Source organism: Mytilus trossulus, chromosome 1 (assembly GCF_036588685.1).
Source record: "Mytilus trossulus isolate FHL-02 chromosome 1, PNRI_Mtr1.1.1.hap1, whole genome shotgun sequence".
NCBI classification, from domain to species: Eukaryota; Metazoa; Mollusca; class Bivalvia; order Mytilida; family Mytilidae; genus Mytilus; species Mytilus trossulus.
In genome coordinates this window covers 108,276,598-108,298,985 of record NC_086373.1, presented here as the reverse complement: position 1 = coordinate 108,298,985, position 22,388 = coordinate 108,276,598, and the positions used below count along the sequence as shown (strand labels likewise).

Genomic DNA, 22,388 nt, shown 5'->3' with positions numbered 1-22,388 from the left:
GTTAATATGAGATTTGGAACAGCTAATATGTAGATTTTTACCTAGGCAACTAAAAATATAGCAACTGCAACAAGCACAGATATTAAATATAGTAACACACAATAAGCGGTAAAATATCTATGGAAAAAAAAAGACAGTAAAATGATAAAACCATTGCTGTCTTTTTCAACACAGTTTCATTATCAAATTAAATGTACTTTTTGCGTATAGTGGGTAAGATTTCGTACAATGGCATGAAGTAAAATAACAGACGTCTTGCTAGTTTGATAATGTAATGAAAGCTAAAGGAAGTACGTCAACTATAGTGACGTTACAATCGAGCGGCGCGCTTTACTATACATGTAGTAAGCAGATTTTACAACATACTCGGGCCGCGCAAAAGATGAAATTAAAAATATTAAAAACTACAATATAAATAAATTGACACTTGAAAAATTACTGAAAACTCTGAAGTCTCTGAAAGGAGTTAATGTCTATATATGAAAACTAAACTTGAATTTAATTTACAGTCATTGATTATGAATTATTTCCTTTTGTCCATTTCTTAAGTTTCTCTATGGCAACACTTTTCGCTTTACGGCTTAAGTTTCTAGACGTAGAAGGATTGTTGAGATCACAATTATTGTCTATAGTAAAGTCTCTATTTTCTGACACTTCGAGAGGATAAAGTTTTGTTATTGGACGTGAAGTGAGTCCATGTTTTGTCCGTATAACAGCAGATCTCGTTTTCCCGTCACCTCCAATGTTCAGTTGATCAATAACGGCTAGATTCCACTTTGTCCTCGGTGATTCTTCGTACACTTGTACTACATCTCCAACTTTAATTGTTTGAATGTCCTTTCCAGTGTTTCGATGATATTCTCGAAGAGAGGTAAGATACTCGTGTTTCCATTTGCACCAAAACTGTTGAATAATTTGAGATTTCAACCGAGACAGTTTATTCACAGATTCATGAGTCATCTCAAGCGTCGAATGCTCAAAGTCTCTATTATCAGGGTATGGAAGTGTTGTGATCCGACGTCCGTAAAGTAAATGTGATGGCGTTAGCGGTTCATCTAAAGGATCTGACGATACGTAAGTTAGTGGACGGTCATTCATAATAGTTTCAACTTCAGTCACAATTGTCTTAAGAAGTTCTATATTGATAAGAGAACGTCCCAAAACCTTCTTAACACAATCTTTTGTAATCCCTATCAATCTTTCCCAAAAGCCACCGTACCACGGTGCGCGTTTTGGTATAAATGTCCATGTTGTACCATAGTTGTTCAACGTTTCTGTAAGTGACGCTGATCGTGTGAGATTCTCTATATGCTTAGCGGCTGCAATGTAGGTAGTAGCATTGTCGGATATCATCGTTTTCGGTAACGATTTTCTACTAACGAATCTTCTAAATGCTAGGATAAATGTTTCTTCTGTTAAATTGTCCACCACTTCTAAATGCACAGCGCGAGTGCTGGCACATGTAAATAAACATATGTAAGCTTTGCTTGTAGTTCCATCGTTGTTTTTCACTGTCAGAGCTCCCGTAAAATCAACTCCCGTTACTGTGAACGGCGGTGCTTCTCGTAGTCTGTCCTTCGGTAAAGGCGGCGGATCTGGGGCTGTATACGGTCGGCCTTTAACTTTTTTACAGGTCACACATTTGCGTAAGATACTGTTCGCAACTTGTCGTATAGTCGGTATCCAATATGTCTGACGGATTAGTGTGACGGTACTTGACAGTCCTGAGTGTAAATGTGAAATGTGAGCATCCATTATAACGAGTCTGGTTAATCTATCTTTTGCAGGTAGCAGTATAGGAAATTTAGTAGATTCATCCAATGGCGCGTTATGAATACGTCCTTCACAACGAATCAAGTTGTCCTTATCCAAATAAAGTTTCAGTTGTTTAACTAAGTTGTGTGTCTTTGTTTCTCCATTTTGTAAGCTTAGCTTTACGTCCAAAAAGTGTCTTCGTTGTACTTCTTGTATCAAAGTATACGTTGCATTCTGTAATTCTTGCGTATTAAGATTTCCAGTACGTTTTTCTCTCGATCTACAGTTAAATATAAATCTTTCAACGTAGGCTATGACTCTCAAAAGTTTCTTGAAAGAATTAAACCTGTCAATGTCAATTATGGTATTTTCCTGCGTTACACTGTGTGTACTCAGTATTTGTGTCGTATCAACTGTAACTTCTTGTTGAGCACTTGCTGGCATAATTTGCGTTTCATCTATTTTCCATTCAGGCCATTTATTCTCGTTCGTTAACCAATCAGGGCCGTTCATCCATAACATGTTGTCTCTAAACTTTTGAGTTGTTATTCCTCTTGATAGTAAATCGGCGGGATTGGATTCACTTGGACAGTATTTCCATGTAAACTTTTCAGTCAGTTCTTTGATTTCTTTCACTCTGTTAGCGACAAATTGTTTTAATGTCTTCTTCGAACTCAGCCAGCTCAAGACAATTTGGCTATCGCTCCATAATATTACACGATTAACATTAATATGAGACAAAATATGAGATAAAAATCGACTTCCAATTACTGCTGCCATTAGTTCTAGTCTTGGAATTGTTAGCTGTTTTAACGGTGCTACTCGATTTCTTGACATTAAGAGTGAACTTTTTCCTTCTGAAACTAGGTATGCACAAGCTCCGTAAGCTTTCATGCTAGCATCCATGAATACATGTATCACATTGTCGCTATTAGAATCCGAACAATTTGTGAAGTAGTGACGATGTATAACGGTCTTTGTTGCTTCATTAATATCTTTTCTTATGTCAATCCATTCTGTTCTCATATGATCAGGCAATGGCTCGTCCCATTTCATGTTTTCACCCCAAAGTGTTTGCATAAACATTTTACCTCGTACGGTAACTGGACTGATGATCCCGAGTGGATCATAAATCTTGGACGATTCTCTAAGTACTTCGCGTTTCGTGATGAGGTCTATTTCCGTGTCGAGAATATTTTCAGCATACTTTAGTGTATCTTGATCTGTATTCCAACGCAAGCCTAATACTTTTACTACCTGTTCTGTGTCGATAACTTTTTCAGATTCTGCAAGTTGTTGTAATAGTTTGTTATTTGATGCCCATGCGCGTAAATTGAATCCACCATCTGTAAATAACTTGCGAACAACTTTGAAATATTGTGACAATTCATCTTCGGAATTAAAACTAGAAACAATATTATCTACGTATAAATCTCTCATTAAATTGTCAGTAAATTCTGTCTGGTGGTTGTTGATGTGTTTTGATAAAACAGCATTTAATATAAATGGTGAACAGGTGGCTCCAAATAATACAGATTTAAACCTATAAGTCGTGATACAACTGCTTGGGTCTGTTGGATTGCTTAACCAGAAAAACCTGGTGACGTCCCGGTCTTCAATATCTAGTCCAACGTTGAGAAATGCCTTTTCTATATCTGTACATACGGCGTATTTATTCATGCGGAATCTTAAAAGTATTGCGGTTACATTATTCAACTTCGGAGGTACGTTAAGTAAGCAATCATTTAAGCTGGCGGTGTCCGGTGTTTGTCTACAACTACAGTCATACACGATCCTGATAGGTGTAGTTGCGGAATCTTTCTTTACTGCGTGATGCGGGATATAATGTAACTTGGTATTTGGTTTAACTAAATCTTCCTCGACTTTCTCTATAAACCCTCGCTTTTCCTGTTCTTCGATGATTTCTCCATACTTTTGTAACAATTGCGGTTCTTTACTAAGACGTCTTATTACATTTTCAGTCCTACGAAAGGCGACTGTTTTGTTTGACGGTAATGGCGAGTGGTTGGTTTTCCAAGGTAGCTTGGCGACATACTTGTTGTCAAGAAATGACACTGATGAGTTTTCATAAATCGTTTGAAATTCTTCTAGCTCTGTTTTTGTGTTACTGTCTTCTATACCAAGGGACTCGATTTCCCAAAACTTTGTTAAATTACATTCCTCTGCTTTATGAGACACGATAACGTTCAATATTGAACTTCTGTTTGATTCTCTAATACTTGTCGTTGGTCCAGAAAGTAAATATCCTAATTTAGACTCGACGGCAGTCGGTCCATTACCTCTTATGATTTTATCTCCTACTATACTCCAATAATAATCTGCTCCAATAAGTAAATTAATATCAAACATGTCATCTTCGGTAATTGGGTGTGCTAATTTCAAGCCATGCAAATGTCTCATATTAACTACTGATTTCATGTGCGTTTGTATCGGTAATGCTATTTCAGGAATGATAAGTACCTCGAGCGGTATGTTTTCTACATCGTCAGTTTGTAAGTAAATCGTTGCCGATTGCATATGCCTAACTTGTCTGTTTTGCTCTCCGAATCCAGAAAGATGAACTATTTCGGTCCCGTTTATACCTAAATCTAGTTTTCTGGCGAGTGATTCTGTGATGAATGATCTCTGTGCTCCTTCGTCTAGTAAAATATTAGCATCCGTTGACTGTGTTCCTGAGCTCACGCAAGCGACAGCGGTTTTCAATATAACATTTGATGTTTTATGTGGTGCAAGGGAGGAGTGTAATACGGTTTTACCATTATCTTCGTTTACTTGTTCATGTGATTCGTTCATACTGTTATTCTTGTTACATATACTTGTATGATGACGTTTGTTGCATTTTTTACACGTGCTTGTAGATTTGCATTCAGCTAATTTGTGACGACCGAGACAGTTAAAACATAGCCTCTCTCTCTTAATTACAGCTGTGCGTGCATCAACGGTTGTGATTTTTGTGCAATTAATGGCTATATGCCCATTTTCATGGCAAAAAATGCAAGACTTAATGAAAGGTTTTTTATCCGAAACTGACTTTTCGGGTTTTCCGAATGTTGAGTTTGAAAGTGACTTCATACTAGTTAAAAATGTAGCGGTAGCGAGTGGTCTTTCTACTTTATCCGGTAATTTTCCGGCTTCCATAATATTTAGTTCGTCGAGAAGCGCTTTGCGTAAATCATGTAGTGTCCAGTTTGTGGATCTGTGTTCTCGTGCTAAATGTTGACGTATCTCTGCGGGTAATTTATTCAGAATAACAGGAACTAGTAATGATCCGTACGTATCGTCTGTCTGTCCGAGTGACTCGAGACCTCTTACATAAGTTTCTGTCTTATCATAGTAACTACGGAGACTAGTAATTGTATGAATTGGAGCCTGTAAATCAAGTAAGGCCTGCATGTAGGTTTGGACTATTTTATGAGTTTGCCCGTATCTTTCCTGGAGTAATGAAATTGCTTTGTCGTAATTTGTGTTTGTCATGGAAAATCCTGCTATAGTTTGTAACGCTTCGCTTTGTAGAAGGGACTTCAAGTAGTTGAATTTTTGTGCATCACTCAGTGTAGGATTTGTGTGGATCGCGGTTTCATAGGAGTCCCAAAATGATTGCCAGTCTAGTATATCTCCGGTAAATATAGGCAAGTTTAACTTTGGTAGCTTGTGATACTCGCTGTTTGTGCTAGACGATGAGCGTGAATTTGAGCTATGTGTATATTGTTGGTTTGCTGATGTTGAAGGTTGACTAATAAATGTAGATGGAACTGATTGGGTATTCGGTATAAAATTATCGGCATGAGGGTTCAAATTCAATGAAATTGATTCATTTGCGGGTAAACTCTGATTTTGAACTGACTTTGCTAATTTTGTAATTTGCCGTAATTTATATTCTAAATTGTACATGTACTCATCTGAATCCTGTATTTCCACTGCTACATCTTCATCCGAAGTTTGCTCCAATATTTTTTCGTTGATATTTTCTAAAATTCTTTTCTTCTGTGTGACTGCTTCTAATAGCGTTGAAATTTCTTCGTAATCCGCTTCTGAACTTTGTTGAATGTCTTCGAATTTCCTCAGGAGTTTGGTAACTGCTCCTTTATGTCCCGCTCGGACGGCTTTCATCTTCGCTTCCATTATTTCATCTGGTCTCGGCACCAATTTTGCGTATAGTGGGTAAGATTTCGTACAATGGCATGAAGTAAAATAACAGTTTGATAATGTAATGAAAGCTAAAGGAAGTACGTCAACTATAGTGACGTTACAATCGAGCGGCGCGCTTTACTATACATGTAGTAAGCAGATTTTACAACATACTCGGGCCGCGCAAAAGATGAAATTAAAAATATTAAAAACTACAATATAAATAAATTGACACTTGAAAAATTACTGAAAACTCTGAAGTCTCTGAAAGGAGTTAATGTCTATATATGAAAACTAAACTTGAATTTAATTTACAGTCATTGATTATGAATTATTTCCTTTTGTCCATTTCTTAAGTTTCTCTATGGCAACACTTTTCGCTTTACGGCTTAAGTTTCTAGACGTAGAAGGATTGTTGAGATCACAATTATTGTCTATAGTAAAGTCTCTATTTTCTGACACTTCGAGAGGATAAAGTTTTGTTATTGGACGTGAAGTGAGTCCATGTTTTGTCCGTATAACAGCAGATCTCGTTTTCCCGTCACCTCCAATGTTCAGTTGATCAATAACGGCTAGATTCCACTTTGTCCTCGGTGATTCTTCGTACACTTGTACTACATCTCCAACTTTAATTGTTTGAATGTCCTTTCCAGTGTTTCGATGATATTCTCGAAGAGAGGTAAGATACTCGTGTTTCCATTTGCACCAAAACTGTTGAATAATTTGAGATTTCAACCGAGACAGTTTATTCACAGATTCATGAGTCATCTCAAGCGTCGAATGCTCAAAGTCTCTATTATCAGGGTATGGAAGTGTTGTGATCCGACGTCCGTAAAGTAAATGTGATGGCGTTAGCGGTTCATCTAAAGGATCTGACGATACGTAAGTTAGTGGACGGTCATTCATAATAGTTTCAACTTCAGTCACAATTGTCTTAAGAAGTTCTATATTGATAAGAGAACGTCCCAAAACCTTCTTAACACAATCTTTTGTAATCCCTATCAATCTTTCCCAAAAGCCACCGTACCACGGTGCGCGTTTTGGTATAAATGTCCATGTTGTACCATAGTTGTTCAACGTTTCTGTAAGTGACGCTGATCGTGTGAGATTCTCTATATGCTTAGCGGCTGCAATGTAGGTAGTAGCATTGTCGGATATCATCGTTTTCGGTAACGATTTTCTACTAACGAATCTTCTAAATGCTAGGATAAATGTTTCTTCTGTTAAATTGTCCACCACTTCTAAATGCACAGCGCGAGTGCTGGCACATGTAAATAAACATATGTAAGCTTTGCTTGTAGTTCCATCGTTGTTTTTCACTGTCAGAGCTCCCGTAAAATCAACTCCCGTTACTGTGAACGGCGGTGCTTCTCGTAGTCTGTCCTTCGGTAAAGGCGGCGGATCTGGGGCTGTATACGGTCGGCCTTTAACTTTTTTACAGGTCACACATTTGCGTAAGATACTGTTCGCAACTTGTCGTATAGTCGGTATCCAATATGTCTGACGGATTAGTGTGACGGTACTTGACAGTCCTGAGTGTAAATGTGAAATGTGAGCATCCATTATAACGAGTCTGGTTAATCTATCTTTTGCAGGTAGCAGTATAGGAAATTTAGTAGATTCATCCAATGGCGCGTTATGAATACGTCCTTCACAACGAATCAAGTTGTCCTTATCCAAATAAAGTTTCAGTTGTTTAACTAAGTTGTGTGTCTTTGTTTCTCCATTTTGTAAGCTTAGCTTTACGTCCAAAAAGTGTCTTCGTTGTACTTCTTGTATCAAAGTATACGTTGCATTCTGTAATTCTTGCGTATTAAGATTTCCAGTACGTTTTTCTCTCGATCTACAGTTAAATATAAATCTTTCAACGTAGGCTATGACTCTCAAAAGTTTCTTGAAAGAATTAAACCTGTCAATGTCAATTATGGTATTTTCCTGCGTTACACTGTGTGTACTCAGTATTTGTGTCGTATCAACTGTAACTTCTTGTTGAGCACTTGCTGGCATAATTTGCGTTTCATCTATTTTCCATTCAGGCCATTTATTCTCGTTCGTTAACCAATCAGGGCCGTTCATCCATAACATGTTGTCTCTAAACTTTTGAGTTGTTATTCCTCTTGATAGTAAATCGGCGGGATTGGATTCACTTGGACAGTATTTCCATGTAAACTTTTCAGTCAGTTCTTTGATTTCTTTCACTCTGTTAGCGACAAATTGTTTTAATGTCTTCTTCGAACTCAGCCAGCTCAAGACAATTTGGCTATCGCTCCATAATATTACACGATTAACATTAATATGAGACAAAATATGAGATAAAAGTCGACTTCCAATTACTGCTGCCATTAGTTCTAGTCTTGGAATTGTTAGCTGTTTTAACGGTGCTACTCGATTTCTTGACATTAAGAGTGAACTTTTTCCTTCTGAAACTAGGTATGCACAAGCTCCGTAAGCTTTCATGCTAGCATCCATGAATACATGTATCACATTGTCGCTATTAGAATCCGAACAATTTGTGAAGTAGTGACGATGTATAACGGTCTTTGTTGCTTCATTAATATCTTTTCTTATGTCAATCCATTCTGTTCTCATATGATCAGGCAATGGCTCGTCCCATTTCATGTTTTCACCCCAAAGTGTTTGCATAAACATTTTACCTCGTACGGTAACTGGACTGATGATCCCGAGTGGATCATAAATCTTGGACGATTCTCTAAGTACTTCGCGTTTCGTGATGAGGTCTATTTCCGTGTCGAGAATATTTTCAGCATACTTTAGTGTATCTTGATCTGTATTCCAACGCAAGCCTAATACTTTTACTACCTGTTCTGTGTCGATAACTTTTTCAGATTCTGCAAGTTGTTGTAATAGTTTGTTATTTGATGCCCATGCGCGTAAATTGAATCCACCATCTGTAAATAACTTGCGAACAACTTTGAAATATTGTGACAATTCATCTTCGGAATTAAAACTAGAAACAATATTATCTACGTATAAATCTCTCATTAAATTGTCAGTAAATTCTGTCTGGTGGTTGTTGATGTGTTTTGATAAAACAGCATTTAATATAAATGGTGAACAGGTGGCTCCAAATAATACAGATTTAAACCTATAAGTCGTGATACAACTGCTTGGGTCTGTTGGATTGCTTAACCAGAAAAACCTGGTGACGTCCCGGTCTTCAATATCTAGTCCAACGTTGAGAAATGCCTTTTCTATATCTGTACATACGGCGTATTTATTCATGCGGAATCTTAAAAGTATTGCGGTTACATTATTCAACTTCGGAGGTACGTTAAGTAAGCAATCATTTAAGCTGGCGGTGTCCGGTGTTTGTCTACAACTACAGTCATACACGATCCTGATAGGTGTAGTTGCGGAATCTTTCTTTACTGCGTGATGCGGGATATAATGTAACTTGGTATTTGGTTTAACTAAATCTTCCTCGACTTTCTCTATAAACCCTCGCTTTTCCTGTTCTTCGATGATTTCTCCATACTTTTGTAACAATTGCGGTTCTTTACTAAGACGTCTTATTACATTTTCAGTCCTACGAAAGGCGACTGTTTTGTTTGACGGTAATGGCGAGTGGTTGGTTTTCCAAGGTAGCTTGGCGACATACTTGTTGTCAAGAAATGACACTGATGAGTTTTCATAAATCGTTTGAAATTCTTCTAGCTCTGTTTTTGTGTTACTGTCTTCTATACCAAGGGACTCGATTTCCCAAAACTTTGTTAAATTACATTCCTCTGCTTTATGAGACACGATAACGTTCAATATTGAACTTCTGTTTGATTCTCTAATACTTGTCGTTGGTCCAGAAAGTAAATATCCTAATTTAGACTCGACGGCAGTCGGTCCATTACCTCTTATGATTTTATCTCCTACTATACTCCAATAATAATCTGCTCCAATAAGTAAATTAATATCAAACATGTCATCTTCGGTAATTGGGTGTGCTAATTTCAAGCCATGCAAATGTCTCATATTAACTACTGATTTCATGTGCGTTTGTATCGGTAATGCTATTTCAGGAATGATAAGTACCTCGAGCGGTATGTTTTCTACATCGTCAGTTTGTAAGTAAATCGTTGCCGATTGCATATGCCTAACTTGTCTGTTTTGCTCTCCGAATCCAGAAAGATGAACTATTTCGGTCCCGTTTATACCTAAATCTAGTTTTCTGGCGAGTGATTCTGTGATGAATGATCTCTGTGCTCCTTCGTCTAGTAAAATATTAGCATCCGTTGACTGTGTTCCTGAGCTCACGCAAGCGACAGCGGTTTTCAATATAACATTTGATGTTTTATGTGGTGCAAGGGAGGAGTGTAATACGGTTTTACCATTATCTTCGTTTACTTGTTCATGTGATTCGTTCATACTGTTATTCTTGTTACATATACTTGTATGATGACGTTTGTTGCATTTTTTACACGTGCTTGTAGATTTGCATTCAGCTAATTTGTGACGACCGAGACAGTTAAAACATAGCCTCTCTCTCTTAATTACAGCTGTGCGTGCATCAACGGTTGTGATTTTTGTGCAATTAATGGCTATATGCCCATTTTCATGGCAAAAAATGCAAGACTTAATGAAAGGTTTTTTTATCCGAAACTGACTTTTCGGGTTTTCCGAATGTTGAGTTTGAAAGTGACTTCATACTAGTTAAAAATGTAGCGGTAGCGAGTGGTCTTTCTACTTTATCCGGTAATTTTCCGGCTTCCATAATATTTAGTTCGTCGAGAAGCGCTTTGCGTAAATCATGTAGTGTCCAGTTTGTGGATCTGTGTTCTCGTGCTAAATGTTGATGTATCTCTGCGAGTAATTTATTCAGAATAACAGGAACTAGTAATGATCCGTACGTATCGTCTGTCTGTCCGAGTGACTCGAGACCTCTTACATAAGTTTCTGTCTTATCATAGTAACTACGGAGACTAGTAATTGTATGAATTGGAGCCTGTAAATCAAGTAAGGCCTGCATGTAGGTTTGGACTATTTTATGAGTTTGCCCGTATCTTTCCTGGAGTAATGAAATTGCTTTGTCGTAATTTGTGTTTGTCATGGAAAATCCTGCTATAGTTTGTAACGCTTCGCTTTGTAGAAGGGACTTCAAGTAGTTGAATTTTTGTGCATCACTCAGTGTAGGATTTGTGTGGATCGCGGTTTCATAGGAGTCCCAAAATGATTGCCAGTCTAGTATATCTCCGGTAAATATAGGCAAGTTTAACTTTGGTAGCTTGTGATACTCGCTGTTTGTGCTAGACGATGAGCGTGAATTTGAGCTATGTGTATATTGTTGGTTTGCTGATGTTGAAGGTTGACTAATAAATGTAGATGGAACTGATTGGGTATTCGGTATAAAATTATCGGCATGAGGGTTCAAATTCAATGAAATTGATTCATTTGCGGGTAAACTCTGATTTTGAACTGACTTTGCTAATTTTGTAATTTGCCGTAATTTATATTCTAAATTGTACATGTACTCATCTGAATCCTGTATTTCCACTGCTACATCTTCATCCGAAGTTTGCTCCAATATTTTTTCGTTGATATTTTCTAAAATTCTTTTCTTCTGTGTGACTGCTTCTAATAGCGTTGAAATTTCTTCGTAATCCGCTTCTGAACTTTGTTGAATGTCTTCGAATTTCCTCAGGAGTTTGGTAACTGCTCCTTTATGTCCCGCTCGGACGGCTTTCATCTTCGCTTCCATTATTTCATCTGGTCTCGGCACCAATTTTGCGTATAGTGGGTAAGATTTTGTACAATGGCATGAAGTAAAATAACAGTTTGATAATGTAATGAAAGCTAAAGGAAGTACGTCAACTATAGTGACGTTACAATCGAGCGGCGCGCTTTACTATACATGTAGTAAGCAGATTTTACAACATACTCGGGCCGCGCAAAAGATGAAATTAAAAATATTAAAAACTACAATATAAATAAATTGACACTTGAAAAATTACTGAAAACTCTGAAGTCTCTGAAAGGAGTTAATGTCTATATATGAAAACTAAACTTGAATTTAATTTACAGTCATTGATTATGAATTATTTCCTTTTGTCCATTTCTTAAGTTTCTCTATGGCAACACTTTTCGCTTTACGGCTTAAGTTTCTAGACGTAGAAGGATTGTTGAGATCACAATTATTGTCTATAGTAAAGTCTCTATTTTCTGACACTTCGAGAGGATAAAGTTTTGTTATTGGACGTGAAGTGAGTCCATGTTTTGTCCGTATAACAGCAGATCTCGTTTTCCCGTCACCTCCAATGTTCAGTTGATCAATAACGGCTAGATTCCACTTTGTCCTCGGTGATTCTTCGTACACTTGTACTACATCTCCAACTTTAATTGTTTGAATGTCCTTTCCAGTGTTTCGATGATATTCTCGAAGAGAGGTAAGATACTCGTGTTTCCATTTGCACCAAAACTGTTGAATAATTTGAGATTTCAACCGAGACAGTTTATTCACAGATTCATGAGTCATCTCAAGCGTCGAATGCTCAAAGTCTCTATTATCAGGGTATGGAAGTGTTGTGATCCGACGTCCGTAAAGTAAATGTGATGGCGTTAGCGGTTCATCTAAAGGATCTGACGATACGTAAGTTAGTGGACGGTCATTCATAATAGTTTCAACTTCAGTCACAATTGTCTTAAGAAGTTCTATATTGATAAGAGAACGTCCCAAAACCTTCTTAACACAATCTTTTGTAATCCCTATCAATCTTTCCCAAAAGCCACCGTACCACGGTGCGCGTTTTGGTATAAATGTCCATGTTGTACCATAGTTGTTCAACGTTTCTGTAAGTGACGCTGATCGTGTGAGATTCTCTATATGCTTAGCGGCTGCAATGTAGGTAGTAGCATTGTCGGATATCATCGTTTTCGGTAACGATTTTCTACTAACGAATCTTCTAAATGCTAGGATAAATGTTTCTTCTGTTAAATTGTCCACCACTTCTAAATGCACAGCGCGAGTGCTGGCACATGTAAATAAACATATGTAAGCTTTGCTTGTAGTTCCATCGTTGTTTTTCACTGTCAGAGCTCCCGTAAAATCAACTCCCGTTACTGTGAACGGCGGTGCTTCTCGTAGTCTGTCCTTCGGTAAAGGCGGCGGATCTGGGGCTGTATACGGTCGGCCTTTAACTTTTTTACAGGTCACACATTTGCGTAAGATACTGTTCGCAACTTGTCGTATAGTCGGTATCCAATATGTCTGACGGATTAGTGTGACGGTACTTGACAGTCCTGAGTGTAAATGTGAAATGTGAGCATCCATTATAACGAGTCTGGTTAATCTATCTTTTGCAGGTAGCAGTATAGGAAATTTAGTAGATTCATCCAATGGCGCGTTATGAATACGTCCTTCACAACGAATCAAGTTGTCCTTATCCAAATAAAGTTTCAGTTGTTTAACTAAGTTGTGTGTCTTTGTTTCTCCATTTTGTAAGCTTAGCTTTACGTCCAAAAAGTGTCTTCGTTGTACTTCTTGTATCAAAGTATACGTTGCATTCTGTAATTCTTGCGTATTAAGATTTCCAGTACGTTTTTCTCTCGATCTACAGTTAAATATAAATCTTTCAACGTAGGCTATGACTCTCAAAAGTTTCTTGAAAGAATTAAACCTGTCAATGTCAATTATGGTATTTTCCTGCGTTACACTGTGTGTACTCAGTATTTGTGTCGTATCAACTGTAACTTCTTGTTGAGCACTTGCTGGCATAATTTGCGTTTCATCTATTTTCCATTCAGGCCATTTATTCTCGTTCGTTAACCAATCAGGGCCGTTCATCCATAACATGTTGTCTCTAAACTTTTGAGTTGTTATTCCTCTTGATAGTAAATCGGCGGGATTGGATTCACTTGGACAGTATTTCCATGTAAACTTTTCAGTCAGTTCTTTGATTTCTTTCACTCTGTTAGCGACAAATTGTTTTAATGTCTTCTTCGAACTCAGCCAGCTCAAGACAATTTGGCTATCGCTCCATAATATTACACGATTAACATTAATATGAGACAAAATATGAGATAAAAGTCGACTTCCAATTACTGCTGCCATTAGTTCTAGTCTTGGAATTGTTAGCTGTTTTAACGGTGCTACTCGATTTCTTGACATTAAGAGTGAACTTTTTCCTTCTGAAACTAGGTATGCACAAGCTCCGTAAGCTTTCATGCTAGCATCCATGAATACATGTATCACATTGTCGCTATTAGAATCCGAACAATTTGTGAAGTAGTGACGATGTATAACGGTCTTTGTTGCTTCATTAATATCTTTTCTTATGTCAATCCATTCTGTTCTCATATGATCAGGCAATGGCTCGTCCCATTTCATGTTTTCACCCCAAAGTGTTTGCATAAACATTTTACCTCGTACGGTAACTGGACTGATGATCCCGAGTGGATCATAAATCTTGGACGATTCTCTAAGTACTTCGCGTTTCGTGATGAGGTCTATTTCCGTGTCTAGAATATTTTCAGCATACTTTAGTGTATCTTGATCTGTATTCCAACGCAAGCCTAATACTTTTACTACCTGTTCTGTGTCGATAACTTTTTCAGATTCTGCAAGTTGTTGTAATAGTTTGTTATTTGATGCCCATGCGCGTAAATTGAATCCACCATCTGTAAATAACTTGCGAACAACTTTGAAATATTGTGACAATTCATCTTCGGAATTAAAACTAGAAACAATATTATCTACGTATAAATCTCTCATTAAATTGTCAGTAAATTCTGTCTGGTGGTTGTTGATGTGTTTTGATAAAACAGCATTTAATATAAATGGTGAACAGGTGGCTCCAAATAATACAGATTTAAACCTATAAGTCGTGATACAACTGCTTGGGTCTGTTGGATTGCTTAACCAGAAAAACCTGGTGACGTCCCGGTCTTCAATATCTAGTCCAACGTTGAGAAATGCCTTTTCTATATCTGTACATACGGCGTATTTATTCATGCGGAATCTTAAACGTATTGCGGTTACATTATTCAACTTCGGAGGTACGTTAAGTAAGCAATCATTTAAGCTGGCGGTGTCCGGTGTTTGTCTACAACTACAGTCATACACGATCCTGATAGGTGTAGTTGCGGAATCTTTCTTTACTGCGTGATGCGGGATATAATGTAACTTGGTATTTGGTTTAACTAAATCTTCCTCGACTTTCTCTATAAACCCTCGCTTTTCCTGTTCTTCGATGATTTCTCCATACTTTTGTAACAATTGCGGTTCTTTACTAAGACGTCTTATTACATTTTCAGTCCTACGAAAGGCGACTGTTTTGTTTGACGGTAATGGCGAGTGGTTGGTTTTCCAAGGTAGCTTGGCGACATACTTGTTGTCAAGAAATGACACTGATGAGTTTTCATAAATCGTTTGAAATTCTTCTAGCTCTGTTTTTGTGTTACTGTCTTCTATACCAAGGGACTCGATTTCCCAAAACTTTGTTAAATTACATTCCTCTGCTTTATGAGACACGATAACGTTCAATATTGAACTTCTGTTTGATTCTCTAATACTTGTCGTTGGTCCAGAAAGTAAATATCCTAATTTAGACTCGACGGCAGTCGGTCCATTACCTCTTATGATTTTATCTCCTACTATACTCCAATAATAATCTGCTCCAATAAGTAAATTAATATCAAACATGTCATCTTCGGTAATTGGGTGTGCTAATTTCAAGCCATGCAAATGTCTCATATTAACTACTGATTTCATGTGCGTTTGTATCGGTAATGCTATTTCAGGAATGATAAGTACCTCGAGCGGTATGTTTTCTACATCGTCAGTTTGTAAGTAAATCGTTGCCGATTGCATATGCCTAACTTGTCTGTTTTGCTCTCCGAATCCAGAAAGATGAACTATTTCGGTCCCGTTTATACCTAAATCTAGTTTTCTGGCGAGTGATTCTGTGATGAATGATCTCTGTGCTCCTTCGTCTAGTAAAATATTAGCATCCGTTGACTGTGTTCCTGAGCTCACGCAAGCGACAGCGGTTTTCAATATAACATTTGATGTTTTATGTGGTGCAAGGGAGGAGTGTAATACGGTTTTACCATTATCTTCGTTTACTTGTTCATGTGATTCGTTCATACTGTTATTCTTGTTACATATACTTGTATGATGACGTTTGTTGCATTTTTTACACGTGCTTGTAGATTTGCATTCAGCTAATTTGTGACGACCGAGACAGTTAAAACATAGCCTCTCTCTCTTAATTACAGCTGTGCGTGCATCAACGGTTGTGATTTTTGTGCAATTAATGGCTATATGCCCATTTTCATGGCAAAAAATGCAAGACTTAATGAAAGGTTTTTTTATCCGAAACTGACTTTTCGGGTTTTCCGAATGTTGAGTTTGAACGTGACTTCATACTAGTTAAAAATGTAGCGGTAGCGAGTGGTCTTTCTACTTTATCCGGTAATTTTCCGGCTTCCATAATATTTAGTTCGTCGAGAAGCGCTTTGCGTAAATCATGTAGTGTCCAGTTTGTGGATCTGTGTTCTCGTGCTAAATGTTGACGTATCTCTGCGGGTAATTTATTCAGAATAACAGGAACTAGTAATGATCCGTACGTATCGTCTGTCTGTCCGAGTGACTCGAGACCTCTTACATAAGTTTCTGTCTTATCATAGTAACTACGGAGACTAGTAATTGTATGAATTGGAGCCTGTAAATCAAGTAAGGCCTGCATGTAGGTTTGGACTATTTTATGAGTTTGCCCGTATCTTTCCTGGAGTAATGAAATTGCTTTGTCGTAATTTGTGTTTGTCATGGAAAATCCTGCTATAGTTTGTAACGCTTCGCTTTGTAGAAGGGACTTCAAGTAGTTGAATTTTTGTGCATCACTCAGTGTAGGATTTGTGTGGATCGCGGTTTCATAGGAGTCCCAAAATGATTGCCAGTCTAGTATATCTCCGGTAAATATAGGCAAGTTTAACTTTGGTAGCTTGTGATACTCGCTGTTTGTGCTAGACGATGAGCGTGAATTTGAGCTATGTGTATATTGTTGGTTTGCTGATGTTGAAGGTTGACTAATAAATGTAGATGGAACTGATTGGGTATTCGGTATAAAATTATCGACATGAGGGTTCAAATTCAATGAAATTGATTCATTTGCGGGTAAACTCTGATTTTGAACTGACTTTGCTAATTTTGTAATTTGCCGTAATTTATATTCTAAATTGTACATGTACTCATCTGAGTCCTGTATTTCCACTGCTACATCTTCATCCGAAGTTTGCTCCAATATTTTTTCGTTGATATTTTCTAAAATTCTTTTCTTCTGTGTGACTGCTTCTAATAGCGTTGAAATTTCTTCGTAATCCGCTTCTGAACTTTGTTGAATGTCTTCGAATTTCCTCAGGAGTTTGGTAACTGCTCCTTTATGTCCCGCTCGGACGGCTTTCATCTTCGCTTCCATTATTTCATCTGGTCTCGGCACCAATTTTGCGTATAGTGGGTAAGATTTCGTACAATGGCATGAAGTAAAATAACAGACGTCTTGCTAGTTTGATAATGTAATGAAAGCTAAAGGAAGTACGTCAACTATAGTGACGTTACAATCGAGCGGCGCGCTTTACTATACATGTAGTAAGCAGATTTTACAACAGTACTGTTTATGAAGACGACAGCATACTTTTAAATATAATGTAATTGATTTGTACTAAGACCATACTGTTGAGAACTATCCACAGATTGTTTTGATCCTAGGTTAATCCTATGATAGTTGATAATATGAAGCTCTGGAAACAAGGCACCTGGTATATTAAATGATGTAAAAAGTTAAATAACAAACAATACCGAACTCCAAGAAAATTCAAAACAGAAAGTCACTTATCAAATGACAATAGTAAAAGATCAGATAAATAATCGAATGGGAATACATATTTTTGATTGGTATAGGCATTTCCTTATGGAGAAACTGATGAATTATACCTGATTTTATAGATAGCTATATCTCTCAACTGTATGGCAGTCGCATGGCGTTTTACTGTAATGACAACAATGTATAAACAAAACAAATAAACAGCATTGGTTTTCCTTGGTTTAAGTTTGTAACCCGAATTCGTTTTCCCTCAATCGATTTATAACTTTTAAACAACGGTATACTACTGTGTTCTTTAATTAAGACATGAAAGCGTGTTAATATTTTTACAATTTATAAAGTTGTTTTGTAATATTGTTATCAATGATCACAACATGTGTTCAAGAAATAACCTCCAAGTGTATTTTAAAAAAGATGAATAGATGTAATATAAATATTGCACCCTCTCTCTCTCTCTCGCCTATAATTAGAGTAATTAACATATATATTCATTACTTATCCGAGTCGGAAAAGATATGCAAACTGGATTTCAATAGGCAAGGATAAATATGCTTTTATTTATATATAGTTTTTATTCCCCGGGTGTATCAACAGCCAAGTAGTCACAACTTCGGTGCTGACATGAACTAACCTTAATATGGTCATATTTATAAATTTACTGTTTAAAAGAAGTTTTGAAATACTAACGCTTTTCTCCCTAAGGAATAGATTACGTTAGCTTTATTTGGCAAAACTTTTAGGAATTTGGTTTACAATGCTCTTCATTTTTTTCATTTTTATTTTCCGAGGGTATCACCAGCTCATTAGTCGGCACTTTTGTGCTGACATGAATTGTCACTGATATGGTCATATTTATAAATCAAATATTTACAAATCTTTGTACATTTGAAATACTAAGCTTTTCTACCTCATGTATATATTATCGTAGCTGTATTTGGTAAAACTTTTAGGATTTTTGGTCCTCAATGCTATTCAACTTCGTTCTTTATTTGGCATTTTTAACTTTTTTGGATTCGAGCATCACTGATGAATCTTTAACGAAACGCGCGTCTGACGTAATTACAAAATTTAAATCCTAGTTTCTATGATGAGTTTATTTATATACGCTTGTTTTGGTCTTGATAAAAAATGTCAACTTATTTTCTCTTTCAATCTCATTATAAATAATAACAAAATGATGCCTGCACATGCTGCGATCATAATACATATGATTTCTTTTCATTCGACAGAAAAATTTGTGAAGATTGTATATGTCACACAGATATAATTCAGCTGGTGCCAAAAATCATACTTTTGGTTATGTCAATGACTTCTCGGAGTTAAGTATTTTTGTGTTTTTACTTTTTTGATAGTTGATAAGTGATAAATAACGTTAAAAAACTGTAAACCAGGAAACTGTCCTCTTTTAATCGCAATTTGCAGACTGGATATACTGAATCTTCCAAGCTTTGACTACGAAATCTCCATACAATTGGTAATTATTATCTTAAGAATAGAGTCTCCATAAAATACTCCTGCAAGTGTCGCGTATCAATTTTTACCATGCAACAGCGATGATAACACTGCGGTAAATATTGCCCTATTTAAACTAGATTCTTCTCAACTTGATTGAATGTTTGTTTATGCACTGGTAAACAAATGTGTCATTTGATTTTATATACTTTATTTGTTCAATAATAATTTTCCTATTGCACTTATCTATTGTCTTTCATGATTTAAGTAATTCATTATATTGTGACTTTATACGCCTTATTTTTAATCGACAGTTTCAACTGTTTGAACTATGCAATACTACTTTGAGGGTTGAGTTTTTCGATGCATACACATTATTGTATTCACAACTTCGGACTACGACGTCATACGAACTTCACATACAAAAAAATCAAAATCGACCATGGTGGATGCGTTTGAAATGTAGTTCGTTAGGTATAAGAAGTAGTAATTTGAATTGCTTAATTAAGGTAATGGAAGAATCGGTAATTTTTTTTATTATGCACTTGCTATTTTTTTATTTTGAAATGACTTGATATTCTAAATGTGCATAACAAGAGGTTTAAAAAAATCAGCAAAATATGAATGATTCGATAGTCTAGGCTGTACACCTCAATTTTTTAAATGTCCCAGTTTAAAGAAATGAAGTTTTGATGCTATTTTCTGAAAAGGGTCCATAACATAATCGTTTATTTTTTCCTTTACATTGCTCTTAGAATATATTGTTTGAAATTTCCGGAATGTGCATTTTCTCTGCTTTGTTGTCCGAAAAGTAGTAATATATTGAACGTTTATGTTTTAAATCATGTTATAAACTAAGTGTCAAGTGTTTTTGTTTACGCTTCTGTTTTCTGGGTAGAATTTCCGACGTCGTAAATGATTTTAGAAACTTGAAGACGTTACGTTTGTGGACTCAACTTTGTGCACGCCGTCCATATATTCGCGCTTAATTACCGACAGGATGTAACGAACTTACGGAAACATTGGAATCGTTTTGTGCAAATTACGATCAAGCTTTTTGTTACGATTGCACGTCGTATCACAGTAGTCTACTCGTTTTTCTCGTTTGAATTGTTTTACGTTTATCATTTCGGGGCTTTTAATAGCTATTTATGCGGTATGGGCGTAGCTCTTTGTTGAAAGCCATATGGTTACCTAAAGTTGTTAATTTCTGTGTCATTTTGTCTCTTGTGGAGAGTTGTCACATTCACAATCACACCACATCATCTTTTTTATATACAGAATATTCCGATGAAAACAGTCGATGGATTGATTTATAATCTTCTTGACGAGGATAGCAGAGTTAAAAGACCGAGTTATCTTGACTACCTACTAGAATAGAAGATATTTGCTACAGAAATTAATGTCAACTGTATCATACTTTATACAATTTATAAAATAATACCAATACAAATCCCTTTTGAACTAGCATACATTTATTCTGCATAAACTTATCGATCTTGTTTGTATAACCATTCTTTACCGAATACACTTATCAAACAGAAAATTTCATATAAATTAAGAAAACCGAGGATATTTCCAGAAGTTCAAGGTTGACAATAAATGATCAGTTTAAATGTTTACATTTATATGAATTTTTATAAGATTTTTTTTCTTCTGAAATGCTTGTTCTTTTCCTTATTGGTTTGTTATTATATGAAGGAGAATAATGCCAAATTGTGATACACCGGTCTTTTATACGAGATACATCGAAATATGAGTCACCATTTTTACCAATTCAGTTAATTTTTGATAAAAACGTCAATTTTGTCATTCCAATTGGATATTGTTTAATGTCTTATCGTTTGTGGTTTTAATTTTTTAATTTTTTATTTTATTTAAGAATTGAATACTTCTTTTTGTAAATTCATTGTGGTGTAAAAGCGTTGTCCGAAGCACATTTTGTATGAAGCGCGGAATAACAAAAAAAGGGCAAAATTTCCTCAAAATTACCAATTCAGGGGCAGCAACCTAACAACGGGTTGTCCGATCAATCTGAAATTTCAGGGCAGATACAGTCAGATTTGCTCTAAATGCTTTGGTTTTTTGAGTTTTAAGCCAAACACTGCATTTTATCCCTTTGTTCTATTTTTAGCCGTTGCGGCCATCTTGGTTCGATGGCCGGGTCATCGGACACATTTATTTTTAAACTAGATACCCCAAAGATGATTGTGGCCAAGTTTGGATTAATTTGGCCCAGTAGTTTCAGGAGAAGATTTTTGTAAAAGATACTAAGATTTACGAAAAATGGTTAAAAATTGACTATAAAGGACAATAACTCCTAAAGGAGTCAATTGATCCTTTCGGTCATATTGACTTATTTGTAAATCTTAATTTGTTGAACATTATTGCTGTTTACAATTTATCTCTATCTATCTATAATAATAATTAAGATAATGACCAAAACCAGCAAAATTTTCTTAAAATTACCAATTCAGGGGCAGCAACCAAACAACGAGTTGTTTGATTCATCTGAAATTTTTTAGAGCATACAGATCTTCATCTGATAAACATTGTACTCCATATCAGATTTGCTCTAAATGCTTTGGATTTTGAGTTATAAGCCAAAAACTGCATTTAACCACCATGTTCTATTTTTAGCGGTGGCGGCCATCTTGGTTGGTTTGCCTGGTCACGCCACTCATTTTTAAACTCGATACCCCAATGATGATTGTGGCCAAGTTTCGTTTAATTTGACCCAGTAGTTTCAGAGGAGAAGATTTTTGTAAAAGCTAACGATGACGTCGGACGACGACGGACGACGACAACGGACGACGGACGCCAATTGATGAGAAAAGCTCACTTGGCTCTTCGGGCTAGGTGAGCTAAAAACCAACTGGAAATCTCAGTTAAAATCTTTAAACGCAATCACAAAGGATTGGATACAATATCTTAGATCAGAGAATTTAAAAGAAAATAAATTATTGTTTTTAATAAATCTTTTGATTATAATAACATAAGATATAAGTTTCATTATAATACGATTTTCTGATTGGCTACACTGAAATTTCTCGTTGTTCCTTAATCAACTTCATTGTACAATAAAATTTATCATTCACGATGACACGAGGTCCCACAATCAAATGCACAGGTAGATTAAACTAGAGGCTCTCAAGAGCCTGTGTCGCTCACCTTGGTCTATGTGCATATAAAACAATGGACACAGAT

The 22,388-nt window shown here is 36.3% G+C and overlaps 3 protein-coding genes across 3 annotated transcripts; all 3 read right to left on the bottom strand.

Annotated features, from left to right (window-relative positions):
- Positions 1–516: 516 nt before the first annotated feature.
- LOC134705698 (uncharacterized) lies at positions 517–5,886 on the bottom strand. The gene has a single exon (XM_063564421.1). The coding sequence runs from the start codon at positions 5,884–5,886 to the stop codon at positions 517–519; it is 5,370 nt and encodes a 1,789-aa protein (XP_063420491.1).
- Positions 5,887–6,228: 342 nt separating this feature from the next.
- On the bottom strand, positions 6,229–10,281 carry LOC134705689 (uncharacterized). Its single transcript, XM_063564412.1, has one exon. It carries the CDS (start codon positions 10,279–10,281, stop codon positions 6,229–6,231), a length of 4,053 nt encoding a protein of 1,350 aa, XP_063420482.1.
- A 1,660-nt stretch (positions 10,282–11,941) lies between these two features.
- Positions 11,942–15,994, bottom strand: LOC134705680 (uncharacterized). Its single transcript, XM_063564404.1, has one exon. It carries the CDS (start codon positions 15,992–15,994, stop codon positions 11,942–11,944), a length of 4,053 nt encoding a protein of 1,350 aa, XP_063420474.1.
- Positions 15,995–22,388: the final 6,394 nt, after the last annotated feature.